This window comes from Catharus ustulatus, chromosome 3 (assembly GCF_009819885.2).
Source record: "Catharus ustulatus isolate bCatUst1 chromosome 3, bCatUst1.pri.v2, whole genome shotgun sequence".
In the NCBI taxonomy this organism is placed as follows: Eukaryota; Metazoa; Chordata; class Aves; order Passeriformes; family Turdidae; genus Catharus; species Catharus ustulatus.
Genome location: NC_046223.1, coordinates 73,368,390 through 73,390,842, shown reverse-complemented (window position 1 = coordinate 73,390,842; position 22,453 = coordinate 73,368,390). Strand labels below are relative to the sequence as shown.

The following is a 22,453-nucleotide window of genomic DNA, read 5'->3' as shown; positions in this document are numbered from 1 at the left end:
TACTAAAAAGGGGTGTGCTACATGTCCCTGCTACAGCAAAAACCTCTGTCACAGTTACCACATCATCACTTTTTCACACGTAGGTACTTCAGTGCAGGAGAGTACAGATTCCATCTCTGAGAGATACCTGCCATGAACCAAAAGCATAACAAAAATAATCACATAGGTTAGTAAAGCCAAGGCACATCTGGCAGCAAGGACCATCTCCTGCAACCTCAGTCAAAGCTATAGTAATGCCTCCAGACTGGTGCAGCAAAGCAGTTTCCCCACATCCTGCACCCTACCATCAGAACTGCAGACAGGAAAAAAATTAGGCTAATTTTTGGTTATGAATTCTCCTTCATCCTCATCTCCTATAAACAGAAGTCACACCAAGAACAGCCTCATGCAGAATTCTATTTTATTGAAAAAACAGCCTCAGCAGAGATCATGGGGCAATGCTGAACTCCAGCCCAAGAGAGAAACATCAGTCAGTTAGCTCTGCTCTGCCTTCTGCCCCTTGAGATACAATCACATGGATAATTTCTAGAACTTTTCTCCCAGTCAGGCCAAAATGTTAATGATCTGTACTGAAGTTCAGTTTTCAGCAGAACCAAAGGCCTCATCTGCCCCATCACACACTCGGAAGACCCTGCACCGACAGGACTTTGGGCAAGCTACTTAGAGAGTTACAAGGGCCTGGATTAATTAAAAACTGGGTCCTTCATCGTAACTCCTTGCCCCATGGCAGACCCAGCAGACCTCACTGGCTCCCTGCCAAATAGTTCAAGCACCTCTTAACCAAGGAAAAGGTAAAGAGCTTGGGTTGCAGCGTGCTGGATTTCAGCCCGGCAGCTTCAAATCTCCTAACCCCAGAGCAGCTTATCTATGTTTGGAGGTCAAAGACCTCAACAAAGCCCTGTTAACAGGTGTGTGCTGGCACAAGCTCAAAAGTTTATCTCTCCAGATTGCAGCAGTTCCCAGGTTTCTTACAAGTTTGGCAAAAAGGGCTACCAAAGTGGCCCACAACACACTTGGGGCTGGCTGAGTCTGCTTCTGCTAATTCATTTGGCAAAACATGTCACCATGAGTGCTTCCTTGGCTCACAGGAGCTGGAACTGAATGCATCCAGTGCAAGTGTAAAGCTTGGCTACTCTACTCTTCCAAAATTTAAAACCAAGACTCACAGTTCTTCTTGTCTGTAGCCTCTGACTACCATAAGAAACAAACTGTGCCCCAGACACAAAACTCAAAGCCCATGAGCTGTGTCAAATGCTTCCCAGGGACCAGGCTGAAGGAAATGCAAATGTTTCTGTCACATGTGAAGCATGTGGACAGTTCAGGTTTGCTGTGATCACTGCTTTCATCCCAGACAGGGGCTGGGTGCAATGGGAGCTGCCTTCCTGTGCCAAACCTGAAGACCTGAACCATGAGTTTCCTCATCTGTCCCCTCCATGGCTGCTGGGGAGAAGCCCTGCTGTCTGACTGAGGGTCCCTGTTTTGGACTGGCTAAAACCTGGGCTCATATTTCCCTTCAATAAGATGTTTGGGATGAAATAAAGTTAATGTTTTTGAGTGTATGTCTATTTTGCAGCACAACCAAGCCTGAGCTGACCCTGTTCCTGTTTAAAAAAAGGAGATGCAACAACAGTGCAAGCTTTCCCATATTCACTTGCTCCCATGTTAGATCTGGGCTAAGATATACATAAAGCAATGTATTTATGCCCTAGATTCCACTGCTGATACTGCCAGCAAAAGCTAAATTACAGTGATTTTCCTGTAGTCAGGCTGCTAGTCCAACAAGTTTTGGAAGGAAGAAAATGTATTACACACATCCTCCAAGTTCCCTCCTAAGCACTGTCAGGCTATAATTTTAGCTTACTCTTATTACTTATCATATATAATTGGTGTTGAGACATCCTTTAACCATCATGAAAGTTACATTATCAAAGCTGTTGCATTACTTTCACTAATTCATCTTGCCCAAAGTTTTTAGTATTTCTCAACTGACAAGGCAGAACAGCAACAGAAGGCAACAAACCATATACCAACTCATTGATCAAATCCAAACCTTCTCATCTTACCCCATTAAGTTTCACTTGTAGGCTAAACCACACGACTTCAGGAAAAGTCATGGCCATAAAGGATCCTCTGTGGTGATTTCAGAAGCAGCTGGCATAGACCTGAAGACTGCAGTTTCATGTGTACCAATAACATTTAATAAGGATTTTTCCACCTTCACTGGCTGAGGAGTAGGGCCATTCGTAGTGTATAATTAAGCTGGTGAGTTTCCGTTGTTTTGAATATGACCTACCTTTTTTTTCCTCTTTACTCAGCTCTGACTGAAGGTAGTATCTGTTTATCAAAATCCTTCTGTTTTGAATCAATTCATCTCCACCTATGCAAATCTGAGAGCAGAGATGCTCACAACAAACATGTCATATTCCTGGTAGCTGAAATATCCTTGTGGAATATCTCTCCTGCATTCATGTTTCATGGACATTTCTCTCTTTGAAGTCAACTTCTACAGGTTTTCACACACAAAATTTTCATCAGTCTCATTTCCTCCAGCTGTAGCAGCAAAACATCATCCGCATACAACCTTGCAAAGTGACACCTTGATAAAAAAATGTTGTCTTGGCATGATGTGAAAATTTTTCACATCAGCAGCTTCCTGCACTCTTTTCTGTTGATCCTCATCAAATCAACATTTCTTTGTTTTAAAAATAGGACAAATATTTGTACTTCAAGAACAGACTGCAACAAATAGCATTCTGCTAATCTTATGTGAGACAAAAGACCAGTTTGACCAAACCTTCTCATTCATTTCTGCACGTCCTTGCCTCTCCCTGGTGTTCTCTTCATGACAGAGGACGCAGCTTTGTGTCACTTGTAAGATTGTTTGAGAGTTTTGATGGGAAAAAGGCTTTCCCTCAATGTTCATACTATAGCCTTAATGCCATGAGACATCAAAAAACTGCAAAAGTCAGCATTTGTTCAATTTCTGTGTGGACAGGGGGCATTTCCCTGTTTTGGAATTGGGGTTTGCAATATTGTTGGCAAGGATGGCAAATCTCCCAACTTCTATTTGCAAAACGCTCCACAGATACAGATGAAAGCCATGAAAGAGGCTTGGTGGGTACTTTTGTATCTTAAACGAATTGGCCAAGCATAAAGAAACAGCTTGTCCATATAAAGGGTGCTCTGAGGACTGCTCTGTGGCAGCACAATGCATTTTATCTTCAGGACAACTGCAAAAGATTACCAAATTGCTTGTTTAATGCTGGCTTTCTATACATGGAAACCTGCTGGCTCCCATGTCCTGTAAACATAGGATAACACTGAGGATAACACAAATTTAATTCTACCACAGTAACAGGAAACAGCAGTCAAAACCAGGACAGCACAGAGTGGTGTACTGGAATCAGCAGTTGTCCTCATACCTGACATATCAAATCATGCTTTATTTTTTAATTTTAAAAGTTTAACATCCCATTATTTTCACAGGGCTGGCAGATCCAAAGAGCTGGAGAGGAACAGACCAAATCCAAACAACTTCTTACATGCAGAAGCATCAGAGGATGCTGCAGTCCCAGACTGCGTTTAGGAAACTCAAGACCTGGGGGAAGTTTCTGCTACATGGGATCTGTACCTGAGATTTGGCACTGAGAGCTTTGGAAAGAATATTGCTTAAAAGGCACAAACCAATTGGCATAAAAGAACTTCACAGTCTCAACAAACCCCAAATCATCACAGCCCATGCAAAATCAAGCATTAAAAGCAAGACTAAATTCATTCTCAAAAAGAGCCATCACAGATCAGATTCACACCTTTTCTGGAGGCTGATACTTAGAATTTACATTTATCCCTCAACTGCTTCTGTAGAAATGATGAAAACCACCAAAATGAAACTCAGGAATCAATCCAGATCTTTGCAGCACTCCAACTAGGCATATCCTAAAGCCTGGGTGGTAGGAGAGGGAAGCCACGCTGTCTTTCTTACTCAGTTAGCAATACCCCAGAGCACACTGAAAGTAATTATTTCCATCTGCTACGCACAACCTACAAACCCGAAAATGGTACTGCTACTCGAAATCTAATACACCAGTGAGTAACCAGAAGCAACCTACTGCTTTCATTTGTGATTGGTCACAATGCTGTGGTGATGCCACAAGTGCAGTTCACTGTTAGCCTATGCTTGATAAGGTGAATGTTTAGTGCAAGTCCTCAGGCAGAGCAGTGTATCAAGCAACAGCTGGTAGAGAACAGAAAAATAGAAAATGCCCAACCTACTGCAGAAATCACTTTTTTTCCTTCAGTCTGCCTTTGAGATGTATTAGACTATCAATTTTCCCCCTTCTTTTGAGAAAAAGCTGGTATTGACCCAATATGTATTTGAAGAAAGATAACTGCTTTGAGATTATTAAGTTCCTTGCGCAAACAGCCACTGTTTGTAATAAAAAGTAATTTCAGGATAAATGTGTAAGACTTCAGCAGGTACAAACATAAATTGAAGCAGAGCAGTTGCCATAGTGCAGCCCATAAAATACTCAGGTATTTATATGATCACTATTTTTGAGATTATTGACCACTATCAACCAGAGTAGAGATATCACTCTGCCAATGCAGCAGCACTGCCTTTCATTCCTATACATCTGACTCAAGCTGTTGCATCCATATGTCTGCACCATTGCAACCCCTCCTTTCTAATCAGAGCACTGTGCTGGGTGGGGAGGAGAAGTGAAAGGGAAATGAGCTGTAGGCATCATTTCAGTAGCTATTAATGTCTGAACTATTTGATAAAACAAGGACAAGTTCTATTTCTTTATGAGACTTGTGTAAAACATTCTAGGAAAAGCAAAGCATTATTATCTGAAGGCACAACTTCACCTTTGAACTGTGTAACAATTTTCTTCTTAACCATAAATATAGGACTACATAGGCCCATCTGCCTTCCACAGGTTGGTGAGTGGCCACATGTGTTGTGCCTTGATCAAAACAAGGATAACTAAGATGATTCCCAGTCGTTATATACAACTGAGACCAGACAACCCTTGGCATTAAGACTCAGTCCCATGCACAGAAGACGAGCTAGGATTGAGTTACCTGGCAAAGAGCGAGTTCCTGTTTTAGCAGGACTGGAAGAATTTTAAATAGCGGATGAAAACACACCTTTTTTAAGAGAAGAGTCTTAGGAGCAAGTGTCAAAAGCAAAGTTTTCACATTTGCTAGAAACAATATTTTAACTGGTGAAGAATATGCAGTTCCTAAAGTCATCCTATGATTCCCCATAAATTGCTCAATAACTGAGAGGTGGACTGTCTAGAAGCAAACAGGCTAAGGAGCCACTCTCCCATTGTTAAAATAATTGGCATGTCTCAAGATCCTCTGTTAAGATAACTAACTCTTGTGGTCTGATCTTGCTGAAATATTTTGGATATTGTGTTTCTGCCAGTCCAAGGAATTTTTTTCATTTTTTGGACAAAAGAGGCAAAAGCAATAGATCTGCATGATGAATCCCCAAATAGTCACACCGCTAGTCAGATCAAACAGGATCTCTGTCTCAGACTGCAATATTCATCCCACCCTTTCCTGGGAGCTGTATTTGTCAGACACAGTATTTTTCAGAAGGGAAAGTAGGATCCAGAATCCAGAATCTAATTCTGGATCCGGGATCCAGAATCTAAACCACTAGGAATGCCGTCTCCCACATACTAATAATACATACTAATCTCAGCCTTATCAAAGCAAAGAAGAAAAACTGAGGGTGCTGCACTGTGCTGGTTCAAATTAAACAAGCCAAGCAAAAGATTTTTAAAATTTTATTTATGAGATGTGAAGAAGCTGCCTTCTATTCGCCAAACCATAGTGCTAAATACCTAAGACACTGTGAAAGGGGCGCCTCTATTATTCAAAAAATATTTGTATGCTTTTGGTGGATTAATCGCATTTAACATTTTGGTTAAACACACAAACAAGCACAGCTTTTTCTTGTTGCTTCAAATGAAGCCACAAAGAACAAAAGGCATCCAACTGAACCAATTTAGGTTTATAAACACATTAATTTTAAGAGCACTATGTGTACACTTAAAATGAATTTAAGGCAGTCGACCTTTGCAGTACGATGCCCATTTTCACTGTATCCAAATTTTCATAAATCCAGATGCAAGTTGTCACAGACGCTTCTTTGGAGAGCTTGCAAAGTTAAAAGTTAATGTTTCCTATTAATTAATAATTGTTTTCAGCTGTTTTGGCAAGTGATTAAAACGAAGTGCCTGCCTTTAATGTTACAATATAAAAGTTTTCTTCCTCAGCGGCTTGAGCGCCAAGCAGGGTTTGCCTCATTTGCAGGAAGGTGACACACGTGATTGCTTGGGGCATTTGTAAGCAAATAAGGTGAACGGCTATTGTACCTGCCAGGACAGTGATTTCCATTCCAATCGGCCTGGTTCCAGCCAGGATAGGGTTAGTTTTGCCGTAGCCAGGACCTGGAGGTTGTTCTGTGCCCACTCAAGGGTCAGGGAAAGGGTTCCCTTCTGGATCAGCGTAGTGTGGTGGAGGGAGAAGCTGGGCGCTGTCAGGGGGTCTCTGTGTGAATCATTCACCTTTTCTTGTGCCCTCTGCCATTAATATTGCTGCTCTTACTGTTCATTTTCTCATCTCACTGTTGTTTTCAGTGAACTGTTCTCACCTCAACCCGTGATCTTTACCTTTTTTACCTCCCATTCTCCTCTCCATCCCATGGCAGGGGTAAGGGGAAGTATGCAAGCAGAGCACAGTTTGGTTTCAGTGGGAACACTAAATTGTAGAATACCATTCCTAAACCATGACACACATTCGTTAAAATTAGCCACCAAGCAGTTTCAGAGGAACAACAGCTGAGATAAATAAAACAATGCTCCTCGTGTTAATGGTGTACCATGCCATGAAAGAGTTGTTCCATAAGAAAACCATACAGGCTGTGCATCATTTACCAAACCCTGCCATCTTGCAAACTCAGGATCACACACTCTTGAAAGTTTGCACAGCACAGCATGATAGCATCTGTCCCTTCTGATGCCCAAGCCATCACACAGGTATTACTGACAGACTTGTTTGACACATCAGCAGATGGTTCAATACAACCCCAGTTCTGACCAGCACCTGATCCACAGCAGGATTAAACACAGCTCTGAGAAGGATCCTCTGCCATAATCAACCTTCTACACATCGTCTTTTATTCCCAAGCTTCTACCAATTCATTCCCCCAGTAAAACTGAAACGGCAGTTCTCCTGGAAGCTGAATTTCCACATTCATGCAGAGGAAGGACAGCAGATTCTTGACAGAGGCTGATAAGTTCTGCCTGCAAAGTCAAAAGACATCAACATAAGCAGCAGTAAGACCCCCAGTTCTCTTCCCTACGTGAACCCCGAACAGTTTACTGAGAAACCTTTCACTTATGCTGCATCAAGAAGCTTGTGAAGTGATGAAAAGTACAGGATTTGAGTTTTCTCTCTTTCTGGTACATCATGGGAGGTTGCTAGCTCTTCCTAGCTCTAGCTTCTTCCTCTAGTTTGAAAAGCTAAGGTGTTCTTCAGTCGTTAAAGTAGAAGTTTTTCAGAACAAACAGCAGACTTTATCTCTGCAAGGAAATAAATCTAGAATAAACCTACAAACTTGCTGAGCAGCAACGTGGCTTGTGCTCAGTGAAGTTATCATCATCAGAATTCATAAGAACCAAACTCAGGTTCAGTTCAACCCTTATCTTGGGCAAGGAGATTCTTCCACCAGAACAACAGCCTTACCACATGATCTGAATGGCAAAGGGATACTTCACAACTTCAGGCAAACAGTGACCTACCAAAACCCTCAGCAGAGCCAGCACAGGCATGAGTTTTCTCTTCTTCCTGTGATCCTACGTGACACTGCAAAATAAACCTAAATATTTCTCAAGAAGTTTCCAGTCACACCATTGACACTTGATCTTATCTCACTCCACAGTGAAACTTCATGAAAATGTTAGTGTCTTATTTGTTTCAAATAATTAGCAGCAAGGCTAGTCAACAAAATGATCCCATGCCTAAGGTTACTTCAAATCCCTGAAGCCCTCTTTGACATAAATAACAAAATAACATAAATCCTGCACGTAAAGATGAAGTTTCACTCCTATCAGATCAGGAAGCACACTTGTGTCTACGGCACATCTGGGAAATGCACAGTAATTATTCATCCCTCCCAGTGGCCAGTGCCACTGCTTTCAGAGACACTAGCAACCTGTTTACCCTGGGACAAGAGGAGGTAAAAAGTTCCCTATCTTGGGGCAGCTCTGAAAAGCTTACACCCTTGTTTATGATGTGGCAACTGTGGCACATGCCCATACATTAAGTTGTTAAGGATCTTCTCTTTTATTGATGGTATCCACATTCATTTCAGCACTGCGCCCCCACAACACATTAGGATCAAAGGAGAACACATAAATATATTATAATTAATTTCAAGCATATATTATACTAGGGAGGCATTTTTATCCCATCCAGATCATAATTTGCAGCAAAGATCTTCTTGTTGATGCTACACACTCAATGCCTTTTATTATTTCAGCATTTTCTAATGCTGAGGAATAAACTCCCTTTAAAATTTAAATAATTTTTTTTCCTGAATGCTCAAGTGTCCCGATACCATCAAATGGCATTTTGGTATAGGAGCTGCTGTGGTTTTGAGCACTGTTAATTGCGTGCAGTGACACAAGCAAGGGCTGAGCTGGGTGTGGGCAAGGGATTTGTGCAACAGGCATCGTCCATTCCCTGCACATGATCTTGGTGAGGTTTGCTTTCTGAAAGTATCCAGAAAGCTGATTACACAGAAACAGCAAAAACAGCCTGAATGGAGGCTGGGAATACTTCCATGTACATAAGTGCCAATTTTTAAAGAATTTAATTGACGCCTTGTATTATCTTGTTGGAAACTTGGGTGGCTACCCCAGAACAAGTCTCTGTTAGAGGTGTGGCTCAGAAGCTTGAAAGACCTAAATTTCAGAGACCCCCAAAATGACAGCTGGAGATGATTATCATCATGCTCAGTAGCTATAGTTCACCTGGTTTGTTGTCCAGTGCATGCAAAAACAACAACAAAAGGGTTGCATGGTGGAAAATTGTGGCATCTAGTTTGGGGAAGGAGGGAGGGAAGAGTGCAAGTAGGTAAGCTGCAGAGAACTGTTTTCCCCTGTACCTCCAAAAGACACTGACCCCAGTGCGATCTAGGAAGCCAGAAGGGACACAATTCATGCTGCACTTCCCTGAGGAAGCCAGCTGCAGCAGAGCCCTTGAATGCATTACAGTTTCAGGGAGAGAAAGAATAAAAAACAAGACATTCCTGTTATTGGCATATTAATTAAAAACACACTATATATATTTCAAGGCAATTGTAAGCTGACCCATTAGGATTGTTCCCTCTTACCACTGAAATAACTGAATGCACAACCAGAAGTAGGACATCACTAATTTCACTGAAAACTGGCATCATGGTTTCTTACTGAAGGACATTTCCATTTGAGCAATAAATTAAGAGTTTTTTCTTTTTCATTTTTTTTTCTCCCTTTTTTTTTTTTCCCTATTGCCATTATGGCTATTCTTCCAGTCATTTTCTCAACAGTATAAATTTTCTCATCAAGTATAAATTTATATACAATAAACCAAAACTGGAGAGTTTCCACAGGGGAGCAGACCTCCCAAACTGGCAGAGAAACTGCCTGGGTGGCTCAGCAAAACCGTGTCTCAGCAGAGGTCCTTATGTATCTTCATATTGAAAGGTGTTGAGATGTACAGTGCAGAAATGTTGATGATTGCAATGGACATATCCTCTTTTCTACTGCCTATACAGACTCATTGCAAATATTGACATCTTCTTCTACAACTAAACTCCATATAATGGTATTTTATTCTGACCGGAAAATGAAACAGAAAAGGCTTGTGACCAAAACTGTGTTTGGCATTTATTACCCACATTGAAAATGTATTCTGCTGTTTTGTATGAAATATTCAGAACAACGTAAAGGAAAACTTCAGAGACATGAAACAGTAATTTTCATGAAAGAAAAGTCCTCTAGTGACTCATCCATCCATCCCCACTTTCCAACATACAGTGTATTGGAACAGGGACCTGTGATGCCTGTGCAGGATGTTTTCTGCAGCAGGACCTCCCCATTCTGACTCTTCTCATGAAGGAAGCCTAGGCAGAAGATCTGCTGCAGAGGAGGAAGCTCTGAAACAATTCCTGTAAATAAAGGCCTCCTTCAGCAAAGTGCTAAACCATCAAAGTTAAATATACACTCAGTGACTGCTCACTCCAGGCAACACCAGAGGTGCCAGACACTTTGTCCCACAGGTGAAAGCCATTGCACTGTATTCATGGAAAGGATGGAAAGGAAAGCACGTGGTGGGAGCTGTAAGGTGATGAGTGAATGAGAAACCTGGGTGAGATCAAGAATCCGGCTCTGTCATTTCACTCCCCACAGAGTATTTTCTCTCAAGCCCCACCTTCACTGTTTTTTAATTCCTCTCGTTTCCCTCTCTCCTCCTCTGCACCCTTCTCTCACTACTTTCCTACCGGGCCACCCAGTTTGTGGTAAAAGCCAGCAGAAATGAACTCATCCGAGAAGTGTCAGGGAGAGCCCCAGAGATGGGCATTTTAGTCACACACAAGGCACCGATGGTAATCCTGCACAGGAGAGATGGGAGCTGCGGAGCCGGGGCAGGCACAGCCTCATCAGTACTCAGCTGAGGTCAAGCATCAGCTAAATAAAGAGAAGATGCAAATTAAAGAAGAATCTGCAAGGGCCAGGATTCATATGATAAAATGGTCGCTGTGGAAATGGTGAAGAAACCATATGACTTCCTGCGTCATGCCACGATTTCAGGGCTTTAGGCTCATGGCCTGATCCCCTTCTCCTGTTTGCCTTGTACAGACTCAGATAAACTTTAAAATGAAGGAAAACCAGCCTATTTTGCTAATTTTGAGCTGTGGAAAAAAATCCAGTGAGGGTGTGTGCACACATGACTGATGGAAATCAAACCTCTGAAGTGCAGATTATTTTAATTATAGTCAGAAAAGCACGTAAGGTGCAAGTTTCAGCCAGATAGTTTCCATTCTGATCTTTAATTTTGTAGTAATAAAAATACTTGAGTGCCTCTGTCTAGCTGAAAGAATAACAAGGTGTCTGGTTTGTTATGTCAGCTGGGACACTAAGTAACAATATTACACAAGGAGAAATTATATACATATCTGTACAAAATAAGGCATCACCAGCTCTCACTCGTGCACCCTCTCCACGTGTCTTTCACTGTAAGGCAGCCACTGAAGGGACAGGTTTAGTGAACAGCGCTATTGACTGCTTTTTCCCCACTGATTTTCTTTGAAAAAGAACCAAGCTTCTAGAGGTTTCTAAAGAAGTGCTTGTGAACTTGCAAAACACACTTGACAAGAGTCTAGCAAGCAATCCTCCAAATTCCAACACCTGTAAACAAGGTACTTTGCAAACAGGCTTTACCCTTTCCAACATGTTATACTCAGTTATGGTGAGAGCTCAGGGTATAATGAGTATTAGTTAGCTAGATCACAGATTTGTTTCCACAACATATTAATTCTATTACTGACCTAGTGAAATGATGCAAGGATTATGGCTTTGAACATCTTCAGTGGAAAGTGCTATTTTAAAATTGGACACATTTTGGCAGTTTCAATTGCAGTCAAGATCCTCCAACTCTAATGTGGTGTTTGACTGCCTCTCTCCCCTAAGTGTTTTTTAATACATATAAATGCTACCTAAACCACACCTTTAAACTCCATATAATGCTAGTTATTTTATACATATAAAAACCTGACATACACCAAATTCTTCATGTAGCTGTTTGCATAGCTGGTTTGTATTTCTTTGTGTTCTTCAATCTATAGTTCAGAGAAACTGGTGTTTCATTTCACAGTTAAAGAAACTGAATTACTTGAATTGTAGAGACATGAAAGGCAAGGGAAGGAGAGAAAATATCTCTCCCATTTTAAACTCATCAACAAGCTAATTTGGTAGTGTAACTTGAAAGTACAGAAATCTGAAATCTAGTTCTGAATGTCTTTTTACCTCTCTCTCAAGAGATATTACTCAGGTTTAGTGTGACATTTCGAAATGTCACTATGCCTATCTCAAAACCAGATATTTTAACAAAGAATAGATACCTACATGCTTTAATTCAGAACCCATTCTATATATGACGATATTCTAAGAACCTCTTCTAAGAAGTTCCTACTTATTACGTCTTAGTTAAATACTCTTGTCATTCCATGACAAAGATCCTTATTTAGTTGGAAATAAAGACAGACTCAAACTTTGTTTTATTTTTTAATAAAGTTTAAATAGTTAAAGTAAGAGGAAAGAGTATGTTTTAAAGCCAAGCTATTTCTTTGTTCCATGCTAGGCCTTAAAGTCGGATTACCGGCAAATATGGGCCATGAGAAGAGCTGTATACTTAAAATGCTGGTGTAGAATATATTAAAATATTCAGTGACTCACTCCAGTTTACCTTAAAACAAAGGAAACACAATCTCTACAGTTTTTGAAATGTATTGCCTCTTGTCCTGATTAATGGAAAAATTATCCCTACAAAAGATTTTTTTTTTAAATATGAAGACTCTATAAAATATTTGCTTTATCCATTGGCAGGACTTTGAAAATCTCCAAAATATTTAGATATGTGTGCCTAAGGAAGTTTATAAATGCCAATTCAACACTGTAAGAAAAATTCCAAACAGAACTGGAAATTAGAATAACTCAACTAAATCATCCCACCATAAGAATATTATATTTCAATTCTGCATAAACACAGACCAGCATGGTTTGTTTTGTTTCAAAAATTCTTCATGTCCTGCAGAATACAGCATAGGTTTGTTTCATTACTACCTTTACCCTTCCATTTCCTTAATGCTATTTCCTCATTAACATTTAAAACAGTATCTAATCTGTCTGCGACTTTTTCTGCCCTCAGGGCTCTTCTTAGCCTCAACCCTATCCTCACCCATGGAGATCCTTCCCCTCTTGTTTCAGAAAGAGGTTTTTGTTCATTTGATTGATTTTCATCTTCTTTTTCAGATACAGGTAAGTATCCTACCATAAAGGGAGCATGGAAACGAATGGGAACAGCACAGGGAATTACCGGAACACTTACAAGCCAAGACTGTGAGTAGGAGCTTTGATAGCCACTATTTTTGAAAGAAAAATGTCATGCTTTCTTTATATCAGATAATATTTGACAGATTCGATAATATGTCTACTATAAACATAATTTTGTGCCACAAAAAGCCACAAACTGCAGACAAAGCAATAGAGCACAGAATTTGATGAATTTAGTGTAACACAAAAAAAAAATTGGTAGAGTTCGAGTAGCATCTGCAATGGTAACAAACATTTAGAAACCAAAATGATCCAATAACCTAAAAATACATCTGTTACACTAAGAAAAAAAATCAGTGCAATGAGATTAGAAGCTTCCCAATTGTGGACTGATTGCTCAGGGATCACAGATGTAAGAAAGTATTAGCTTGGAAAAGCCTCAGCTTTCCAAAATTCAAAATCATTAAAAAGCAATCTGTTCATCATTCTATGATTTAACTGTTTCCTAGTTAATGGGAATAAACAGCAGGATACAATCCTGTTTGCAACATCCATGTAGCTTATTTTAAAAAAAAAACAAAAACTTTTTAAAGTAAATTAAGAAAATATATTCTTAAAGAAAAAAAATTAGATGAGCACAAATAAATTCCATGATGAATCCTGAGACAAATTATCCTACATCATTGCTAGTCTATGAAAACTGGTTTGAATAATAAACACACTGCAGTATTCAGTGACAGCATACAAAAGTATTTGTAATTATTAAGTTGTGCATGTTTTTAACTGACAAAACATGCTCACGGGCTTACTTTAAAATCTCTCACTGCTTGTTATCAAAGTTAAAAGATCATTTGCATACCAATACATATACTGTAAACATGAACTTCTCATTAAGGAAAGATGGATTTACAGTAATTTGATCTTTTACAAAAAGCTATTGGTAACCAAATCTCTCAGTGTCTAACTTTCTAGAAAATTAAACCAATGTTTCCACCCTCAAAGCTGAAACACTACCTCTTTAGGAAACAGCCCTGTTTATTTGTTAATCAGAAATACAATCAAGTGGCATATTTCCATTTGCTCTTCAGCTCACAGTTTCAGCTTCATTATATTTTACAAGAAAACAGCAGACTTGCAGAAGTCCTGTGAATTCTTTCATATCGCAACTGATTTAATTACAGCAGTGAACAAACGCAGCAGTGATGCAAAATAAGATCAGCCCAATTGCCCTTATCTGGTGATAGGATCTCTCTTCCTGTTTGGCTTACAGCAGTGAGGACTTCTTGTTTTGTTTCGGCTTTTTGTTGGTTTCTTTTTTTCTGGTCAGGCTGCCTCTGTCAAGACTGACAGAAGCAAGAAGTTGACATGCCCTTAGAATTCCAGCTTGAGAATGATCCTCATAGGAATATAGCTGAGTTTCAATCAGTAGGTCGGGGAATGATACTAATGTGGAGAAAATTATCTGGATAGCTCATATGTTCGCTTAGCCACTGAATGGGTGTTTCCAGCATTGGCTCAATTCCATGAATCATCACTTGAGTCTTCTGCTCTCCATCTAATTCAAAGAAAAAGAGAAACCACTAGTATACCATTCAAAGTTCACAGAAAGATTAAACATTTACTCATACTTAATTTACGGTAGATTTAATTGGTGTTACGGAGTTCAACATTTAACAGAACGAAAAGTAGGAAATACCAGCATGGAGAAAGCTGAGACTTGTATCATCTAAAACAGAAACTTTGAGTTAAAATTAATTCCAAGAAAAAACAGGAATTACGTGAAACTTAATGAAGTGCTACTCTTCTTTATGTGTTGCAAGAGTGATCCCAGCTTATCCTACAGTGATCCCAGCTTCTTGTCAACCCAGTTAACACACATCCATCTCACCCAGCTGTAAGGCATATGAATTTTACACAGATCACACTTAAAATGTTGAGCTTCCTAAAACATACTGGTAAGTTGTACTCTTAATACTGTGATCTCCTGAAAAAGCTGGACTGTGTGTAATATAATACATGCATTATTCCTGAAGTAATTTTGTTTTGCTAAGAATAATTTACATAAATCACTAGTGATATTTCAGAGTTACTCCAAAGGCAGAGTTGGCACTGGCTTTTTCTCTCTTAGTTTCATCTCTTGGAAAAGCTAAGCTAGCAAATGGTTCCCAGTATAACAAGAGTATTTTCTAAGAATATTTCAATTCTTTTTATTTATACTTGTCCCGGAGGAAGTAAGTACTTTGATCCTTTAATTCAAATGATGGGAACCAGCTAAAGCAACTGACATAACAATCATGACATGAACAAAAACAGCAAAAAATGAAAATTTATTTCAGAGACAAGGGATTAGAAGAGCATATTAAATATGCTTCAAATAATGGTTGGGGGGAGAAAAGTAGGCAGTGACCTTTCACTCATTTTATTCTATACTATGGCATTCTCACATGGACCTACCACAGTGAAATCCACATTCAGTACTCAAAAGTATTACTGTATTCACTAATTGGCATTTTATGTCCCCCTCCAGTGAATTTATAACAGAACAAACCACCATCTTCACCAAGAGCTGCATGGAAAAGAGCAAAATCTAGAAGTGTAGATACCATTACTGGTTCTTTCATTCAGCGGCCCCAGTTGTAGTGTAATTTCTATTTTGTAACACAGATAAAATTGGGTTTGTTTGATAGCCAAAATGATTTGACAGCTGCTTGAAGAAGTTTGTATAACCAGTTCTCTGTGCCCGCACAGTTAAATTATGCTGGCAAAAAAATCATCCTTAAAGACATAGTTGACTTTATGCTAGTAATAATTCTTCCTGCAAGAGCAGTTATGTTTGCTTAAACTAAAGCATTATACTTTTGTTACTTGTTACCTACATATGGTATATTCTGTACGAAGTCTTGATTCACTAAATAGTATAATACACACATTATCACACTAAATTAAGCATATAAACACTTGATAGTTTCTGGTTTTATTGCAGACAAGTCTGAAGAACAAAACACTTCATTTAAAAAACAGTTTCTGGTATTTCAAGCCAAAACAGGTATCTATTGGGCTGAAACACTCCCAGTCAGACTGCCAAGAGAATAAACTCCAAAACAAAAGATCTCAGCGACCCAGTTGTGGTGGTGCATTCATTCATTTACAACACCATTTTTTTTCTTCTTAGAAGTTAAGGAGATCTAAATATTTTTAAGTAACCTCCAAATATACATATTTAACACTTTAAAATTAAAATCTACCTATGGTATTCCTAAAATTGATATGAGTTAGTGACTTTTAAAATATTTCATAGCATTATTTAATTTTCAGAAACAACTAATCTGCATAAAAACAGATGACAGAATGCATCTAACTCTTTTTAGCAAAAACTTGCAAAAAACAAGATTAAAAGCTTCAGAACTTCAGTATAATTTTCTTGCCATTGTAGGAAAGGCTTATAAATTATAAGCACTTTCTCTGGCTCTTCCATTACTGTGCAATATAATATTTTGTATGTGTGTGCACGTGCCTACTCTTGCTTTAAAATGAAGTGCAGGTAGTAATCTTGGTGTCTCCGTTCCTTATCCAGCTTTGTCCCTTTCTCATACAAGTCTTTTATTCTGTTTCTTGGCAAACTGAGAAAGCCTCAGAGGTCAATGAAGAATTTACAGTTTAATTAAAATCTAATCTCTGCATTAGCATTGTTTGTGCTTTAGTATTATCTCTGACAAAGCATCACTTCTCCCTAATTCCTTTTCCCCTTGAGGCTTGACTGAAGAGATCTTATCTCCCAATTCTGTATTTACTGCAGCCTTCTTTCACAAAATCCATTGTTTTTACTTCAACATTCTTCTCTCCTTTTGTTACTAGGAACCATAAACTCTCACTTAAGGCACATTTACCCAAACTTTCCTCAACTTTCATATTTTCCGTCACACATCCGATTATAAATTACAGTCTGTCTCATAGAGACTCTTCTCTACTTTTTGTAGCAAAAAGTTGTAAACAGCAAATACACTAAAAAAATTACTGAAGAGCATTCTTGTTTTGTCAACAGCTAATTCTTATCCATTTCTGCTGTGATCTGAGTCCTGAATGATTTGCTAGCTATCAAGAAAACTTCATCCACCTGTTTTAGAGATACGATTGACTAATAGATTTACAAAATAATTTTCTTTCCATGATTTTAGATGCATCTTGACACATCAACTGCTGTCCTCTTCTTCCCCACCCCACAGTCTATGATCACAAGAAGCCTTTTTAAACTGACAAAATGCATCTAAAAATGTAGAAGTTGCTAAACACAACATATATTAGTGGTATAAAATTTAAACAACCTAATTTAAAAGAGTAATGCTACTCAATATCATTGGATAACGCCTGTGAAAACTAGGGCAAATAACTGCTCACCTGCAGTGTACAGGGTCCAGACCTGATGGTATCATTACTGTCAATATCCATTCTACAATGTTCAGTAATGTAGTGAAAAAAACCCCAGGATTTCCTCAAAATCACTAAGCTCTCCAGTAACCTCACCAACTTTTTTTGTCCTCTTAAAGTCCTGTCAGACCCGAGTTACATGTTACTTATCACATGACCTAAGATTTTTTTTTTTCTTTGCTGCAAATTACTCTTGGGAGTAAGATGAAGTGGAAATACCAGAAAAATAAAAGCATAGCAATATGCATTTTGTAAGTTTTCATAATGCTACTTAAAATCTGAGTATTTCTATGTTACTGAAGTGATGCACCAGTAACAAACACTGTTTTGGCATTTAAAAAAAAAACAAAAACAAAAAAAACCCCAAAAAACAAAAACAAAAACAAATAAAACACAAACCCTGAAAACTAATTAAGTCATCTATCTATCAGAGTGGTTGTCCCAAGATTAAATGATTTTTCTTCTGCTTTCCTTGTGGAGTTGCATCAATAGAGAACGTACTATAGCCCTGTCAAGTTACTAGAGGCAAGCTCTAAGCACAGATTATAAAGCCTTTTGGTAAAACTTAACAATATTTCATCTCCAGAAGGCAGACAACTATGCTTAAATGTTATATACTAAGACACTTCTGATGTTATGTACTAAGACATTTTTGAGACATCCAGCTCACTTAACTTTGATCCTAACTCAAGGCTGCAACACAAAGTGTTGACTAAACCCAGGCTAATTAATCAGACCATATGAGGTCAGAAGAGTTTTCCAGCTCTGTATAGAAAATTGAGAGAAACAAGAACCTCTGAAGTGAAGGGCTTCAGAAGGGATCGGCTTTTCTGCCACTTATAAGGTGGCTCCGTGTTCCTGAAGAGGAAACGACTACAAGAAAATATTGGCACTCTCGTTTGCAGATAGGCATCTGCTGGAAGGAAGCAAGAGAGAGTAGCCTGGTCCATCTTGAGTGAGCCCTTGAGAGAGTGGCTCAAAGCCCTCCTCAACCTGAGGCAGCTTGAGTCCACTCTCTCTTCTTTAAGGGGAATGCTCTAACTACAATATTCACTGTTGCTAATCCCCAGCTTCCTTTAAAACCCCTCAGTATCCAGGAGTCAGCAAGACACAGCAGAATAGCAAACAAGAAAATCTGCAGATAGAGAAGGTGTCATGATATCACACAGTAGAAGTTTTTCTCTTTCCTTCAGCTATATAAGTTGTTGCTTGCAAAGTAAACTACTCAGTATTAGGAAAATCAGCATCAATTCAGATTGTGGCACATAACCACTGATGCATCTAAATAAAATTTTCTACTGAGTTATGTTATTATTTAAAAGAAAAAAACTGAAGATGGAGATAAAAGATTGGTTTAGTTTTCAGACAGATTGAAGTACCTGAGCTCAGAACAGCTAGAAGGCATTGCTTCTGTCACAGGTACTTATTTCACTGTTTTTTACCCAGATTAGCACCTCAATGCTCACCACTGCTGCAGTGATATACTCCCTTTCACCTACACAAGATCAGCTCCTCTAGCCAGAATACATCCACGATGTACCACTTAAAATTCTTTAGTGGGATGAAATACCTCCCTTCTGATTTGTGGCCTCAAGCAATCACCTGTCAGAGCAATTTAGCAGGCTTAAATCCCTTAACCAATAGACAATACAAGATATTCAGGCTTTAGCAAAAGTGCCCCTGGAGTACTCAATTAGAATCCTCAGTATGCAAGTTCTCTGCATAGCAAGTCCTAGAATCTGCCTGTAGTCAGAGGCAGCACCATTTATAAAATTGGCTTTACAATTCTGAAAAGGCAAATAGAACTTGGTCCTTCAAATCAGGGGAAACAATGCATTTCTTACACGGTACAAGGCCACAGGACTATAGACAAGGGCACTAAAATGTGAAAGGAGTAAACACAACCAAGTTCCATGCAGTAGCAGCATTTTAGAAGTGCAATGGATGCCAGCTTTTCCAGCTGTGAAGTGAGCCATAGACATTTGATTCTTATCTTCAGAAAACATCATTGCTCTGGAGAAGATGATACTAAAGCTTTCCTGACAATAGGCTATATTGCAGGAAAACTCATCTTGGGACAGCATTATAAGGAGCAGAATTTTGCTTTTGTGACTGTGGTGTGGCTGCTTTCCTCCCCATTTCTTCTGCTCCTCAGATTATCTGGCAGGCGAACAGTGTGTGTTCAGCACCTGGTGCCTTGGACATCTCGCAATCTAAAGAGACATGCCAACACCTTCACTGGAAAGATTTTAATCTATCTCTGTGGGATCTCTCAGGAAATTACTTACAGAAACATAGCTTTCAGTAATGTGCTTTGTGTGAGTAATAGTGTGCAAGCACTAAGTTTGGTACTGAAAGACATTGCTGACCCAATTTTGAAAGCCTGAAGCCAAAGCCGGGCAAGGCTAAATCTCCAGTAAGCAAAAGTGAAAATTTCCTTCTTAGAAGCTAGACTTCTGGTCTAGCACCAAGGATCACACATGAAACTGTGCACTTTTTTACAAGAGACTCTTCTATATTAGCAAGCAAATTCAAAGACTGTGTTCTAATTTGTAACCATACGTAGTAGGAAAGCTCTTGACAGTGGCTAAAGTTATTCTTCCCCTCTCTAGGCACCTCAGGTTGGATATTCTAGGACATACAGAGCCCCAAACAAGCCTCACAGTCTAAAGAAATTCTCTGCCAGTGACTTCAGCACTAGTAGTAGAAAAGAAAAACAAGTATTTGATGAATGTACTTCACTTTTTTGCACTTTTAAGTAGGTAGCATCTCTAAAAACCCTCAAACTTCAATAAGGTCAGCAATGCTTTAATTTGTTAGCCCTGAAACTTGACGAAGAGCATCGACCTCATTTAACAGTAACCTGTCCAAATAGCTCCAATGTCCAATATTAAAATTGACAAAGGATACCATTTACAAGCTTCACAATTATTTTTGTGTGTGCTACAAAAAAAACCCACGTTCATAAAATGCAAAAACAATTAAGCTAAGGAGCATTTATGAACATTTTCACACCACTTTTGTAGTACTTACTATGGGCAGATACCACATATTTATAAATTCATGGCAAAATATTTCTTTGCTCAGTAGGCAACCATAGCTACAGAATGAATCAAACCTATGTATATATTAAATACTCATGCTTTATTTTTCTTCAGTACCTTATAAGAAGTATTAGAAACCAACACATATTATTACAGGGTTTTCCATTCATAAACTCCAATCTAACTGGAACATCTGCAACCAGTTTCTGGCATGTGTATATGCAATAGTGACCAAGGTACAGAAATATGGTGAGGTGTTCTGATTCCATAGTAATGACAGCCTCAATATAAAAGGACTAAATAGAAAAATAAATGTGTACACTGAAGAAATTTTACTTAATCAGCTGAGTATTAACGAGCTCAATACCTATGCCATTTCACGGGAAGTGCGTAAAAAGTTGATTTTGGCCAAATCTCATGGCCAAATCATATTCTGCTCTTCGAATGAACCCAACACAAATACATCAGACAGCAAACATGTTCTCTTTACTAAAACCAAGTATTTCATACTTAAGAAACTATAGCTTCAAGGTCTAAGTTTACTACATGAGCAGGGTTCTTTTAGTTAGAATTTAGTATTTTTAAAGTAAAATCTTATGAGCTTTCAGAAGCTTCACACTAGCCTATTTCACCCAGCATATCCCAGGCTGTCCTTACTTTTTCTTGAATTCCATTTTGTGCAAAAATGACCATGTTGTCACAGCAGTAGGCTCTATTGCTAGAAGTGAGTCATTTTCCATAGCGATCTTAATGTGCTTTTAACCTCAATTCAACCACACAAACTACCAAAATCCTTATTCTCTCCCTCTCCCCCAAGCTAGAACAATGACCAGTTTAAGGAGACACACATAACACACTGGATCACATCAGCAAATATGCTGTTCAGTATCCTCTGACCAAGAGCAAGAACACACAAAGAGTTCTGCAAAGCCAACTCTACAATAGCCTAGCCACAACAAAAGGTTCCCCTGACCTCAAAAATTTTAGATGCTGATAGGTGACATGAAAGCACAGGACTAACTTTTCCTTCCTGCCTACATATCTCACCAGCACTGGGGAAAGCCACTGAAGCTGACTTCAGGTAAAGAACTCACACGCATAAATACAAGGTCAGTGCATTCATTATTCAGTACAAATTTCTTTCTCAAAATGATTCCATGTCTGAAATAAGAATTGTTCCAAACACAAGATGTGGTTTAGAGAATAAGAATTACAGTTCCTGGATAGACTCTAGCTACTCAACATGAATACAAATAAATCATGATGACACAGATTTAGTTAACTGTCAGCAACAAGACAATATCACTCATTTTAACCATTGGTAGTAATACGAGTTCAATTGCTTCAACTGAAGGTCATAGTTTTCCTAAATGTCTGTTTTCAGTTTGGGGTATGGTAAATAAAAGCAACAAATTTGTATTTTGTTTTAAAATCTTTTTAAATTAATGTTAATTTTTTATACTTTACTGAACAACCTACAGATAACAAAACAAGAACGTTCAACCTATGTTTTCCGATTCATTAAGTTGATTTTTAAAATTCTTCTCCAAAATAAAGAGTTAGAAACATCAGTCTCTCGATCCTGGAGTGTTTTGTCACTCATATTACATAACTCAATTTAACCCTTACAGTACCCTCATGTCATTTCACCAGAGTAGCTCATAAGAACTACATGTCCAAAATGCTATGATAGAACTAGATCTGTATTCAACTTCAGTGAACTCTATTCTTGCAGAGTACCTGACTACAAAAGCCCAGCTCCAGCTAAGATATACAGTAATTTCAGGATTACAAGCCGCACGGACTACAAGCCGCATCTCTGGGTGTCGGCAACATTTTGTTTTTTGTCCATAAATAATACGCACCTGA

At 38.8% G+C, this 22,453-nt stretch overlaps 1 protein-coding gene across 2 annotated transcripts in view; it reads right to left on the bottom strand.

The window, feature by feature from the left end:
- Positions 1 to 22,453, bottom strand: part of ATG5 (autophagy related 5) — a 99,491-nt gene that overhangs the window by 12,308 nt on the left and 64,730 nt on the right. The window contains exon 8 of one of the 2 annotated variants that reach the window (XM_033056524.1): positions 12,335 to 14,670. The exons of the other annotated variant lie outside the window; for it this stretch is intronic. Within the exon in view, the coding sequence (XP_032912415.1) occupies positions 14,534 to 14,670 (137 nt within the window). The 3' untranslated portion in view covers positions 12,335 to 14,533. Of the gene's footprint in view, positions 1 to 12,334; positions 14,671 to 22,453 lie in introns of those variants that run through there. 2 annotated transcript variants of the gene reach the window in all.